The sequence below is a fragment of the Acipenser ruthenus genome, unplaced genomic scaffold (genome assembly GCF_902713425.1).
Source record: "Acipenser ruthenus unplaced genomic scaffold, fAciRut3.2 maternal haplotype, whole genome shotgun sequence".
NCBI classification, from domain to species: domain Eukaryota; kingdom Metazoa; phylum Chordata; class Actinopteri; order Acipenseriformes; family Acipenseridae; genus Acipenser; species Acipenser ruthenus.
The window spans coordinates 50,001-52,500 of record NW_026708225.1 but is presented as its reverse complement, the minus strand read 5'-3'; the positions used below and the strand labels follow the sequence as shown (position 1 = coordinate 52,500).

The window sequence follows — 2,500 nt, the reverse complement described above, 5'->3', positions numbered from 1 at the left end:
TTTATGCCGAATTTCTTATTCTACCCAGGACTGGGTGGGTAAAGGGTAAGTAGATATCACATGATTTTCACACAACAGATCACATGACAACACACACTGAGACACACCCTAACCCTGTCTATCTCTCTCCCCTCTTTTTATTTTTTTCATCAGAAGGTCTCGGGGTGTCTTAAGACTCGTCCTCGTTAAGCAGCATGTTGGGGACCCCCTTGGAGACGGGGAACTCGCGCCCCGATTCTGGGCACTTCAGGGTCCCCTCCAGCACCTCCACCTGCAGAGAGAGAGAGAGGGGTTACAGGGGGGTCTCACACAAACCCAAGCAGCTGTTTCTTCACTCCCTGAAGGTGCTTTATAACCCTGTCCTCTATCATATTGCATTGCATCAGGGCTGAGACTCCTATTGCACAGCAGTGTGATCCAGTCCAGGTTTCACTGCCACCAGCTTGATCAGCCCCCAGTGTGTCTAGCTAACAAGCTCAGGTGTGTCTGATTATTAAACTCCCAGTGAAACCAGGACTGGATCACACTGCTCTGCGAGGGGAGTCTTGCTCCCAGCCCTGCTGTGTCCGAGCTCAGCTGCAGGTCCGTACCTCCAGCAGGATGTGATGCACTTTGCGCAGGAAGTCCTCGTTGTTCTCGTAGTCTGAAATCAGATCTTTGGGAAGATCGTTCAGGTGCCCCAACTGAGGAGAGAAACGCACGGGTTACCAGAGAGCAGCCTGGGACTGAAACCTGACCATCACACACACACACAACACACTGAGAGAAACGCACAGGTTACCAGAGAGCAGCCTGGGACTGAAACCTGACCATCACACACACACAACACACTGAGAGACACGCACGGGTTACCAGAGAGCAGCCTGGGACTGAAACCTGACCATCACACACACACACAACACACTGAGAGAAACGCACAGGTTACCAGAGAGCAGCCTGGGACTGAAACCTGACCATCACACACACACAACACACTGAGAGACACGCACGGGTTACCAGAGACCATCACACACACACACACACACACACACACACACACACACACACACTGAGAGACACGCACGGGTTACCAGAGACCATCACACACACACACACACACACACACACACTGAGAGACACGCACGGGTTACCAGAGACCATCACACACACACACACACACACACACACACACTGAGAGACACGCACGGGTTACCAGAGACCATCACACACACACACACACACACACACACACACACACTGAGAGAAACGCACAGGTTACCAGAGACCATCACACACACACACACACACACACACACACTGAGAGAAACGCACAGGTTACCAGAGACCATCACACACACACACACACACACACACTGAGAGAAACGCACAGGTTACCAGAGACCATCACACACACACACACACACACACACACTGAGAGAAACGCACAGGTTACCAGAGACCATCACACACACACACACACACACACACACACTGAGAGAAACGCACAGGTTACCAGAGACCATCACACACACACACACACACACACACTGAGAGAAACGCACAGGTTACCAGAGACCATCACACACACACACACACACACACACTGAGAGAAACGCACAGGTTACCAGAGAGCAGCATGGGACTGAAACCTGACCAAAGCACACACACTGAGAGACACGCACGGGTTAACAGAGAGCAGCATGGGACTGAAACTTGACCATCACACACACACACACGGGTTACCAGAGACCATCACACACACACAGAGACATGCACGGGTTAACAGAGAGCAGCATGGGACTGAAACACACACACACAGTGAGAGAAACGCACGGACACACACTGACACACACACACACACAGACAGACACACAGAGAGACGCACACACAGAGACACACACACTGAGAGTCACAGACAGACACACACACATACACACACACTGAGGCTCAAACAGCCTGTAAAGCTAAGCAATGTTACAAACAGTAAACTCCCGGAGATAAAACTGTGTGAATCGCGTTTTTAACTTTCATTCATTCATTAATGAATACACTCACGCTGTCGGCCGCCCCCACCAGCGCGCTCCACTCCATTTTGGGAATCATCCGCGCGACGAACTCGGCGTTGAAATCGACGTCATTCAGCTTCACTTCCGTTGCCTAGTAACAGCAACAAAGGAAACGTTCAAATCAATAACATTAATAAACTGCTATTATATTATTATTATTATTATTTATTTCTTAGCAGACGCCCTTATCCAGGGCGACTTACAATTGTTACAAGATATCACATTATTTTTACATACAATTCCCCATTTATACAGTTGGGTTTTTACTGGAGCAATCTAGGTAAAGTACCTTGCTCAAGGGTACAACAGCAGTGTCCCCCACCTGGGATTGAACCCACGACCCTCTGGTCAAGAGTCCAGAGCCCTAACCACTGCTCCACATCAGCCGTGAAAACAACACAATAGTATTTAATACAGACGTTAATCAGACTCCTATCGCACAGCAGTGTGATCCA

General features: G+C 49.6%; 1 protein-coding gene across 1 annotated transcript in view; it reads right to left on the bottom strand.

The window, feature by feature from the left end:
- LOC117398644 (multifunctional methyltransferase subunit TRM112-like protein) overlaps positions 1-2,500 on the bottom strand; it is a 3,886-nt gene that overhangs the window by 214 nt on the left and 1,172 nt on the right. The window contains exons 3-5 of the mRNA XM_059020376.1: positions 2,035-2,136; positions 591-683; positions 1-271 (exon numbers count right to left, since the gene is read on the bottom strand). The exon at positions 1-271 is cut by the window's left edge and continues 214 nt beyond it. Of these exons, the coding sequence (XP_058876359.1) occupies positions 170-271; positions 591-683; positions 2,035-2,136 (297 nt within the window). The 3' untranslated portion in view covers positions 1-169. The remainder of the gene's footprint in view (positions 272-590; positions 684-2,034; positions 2,137-2,500) is intronic.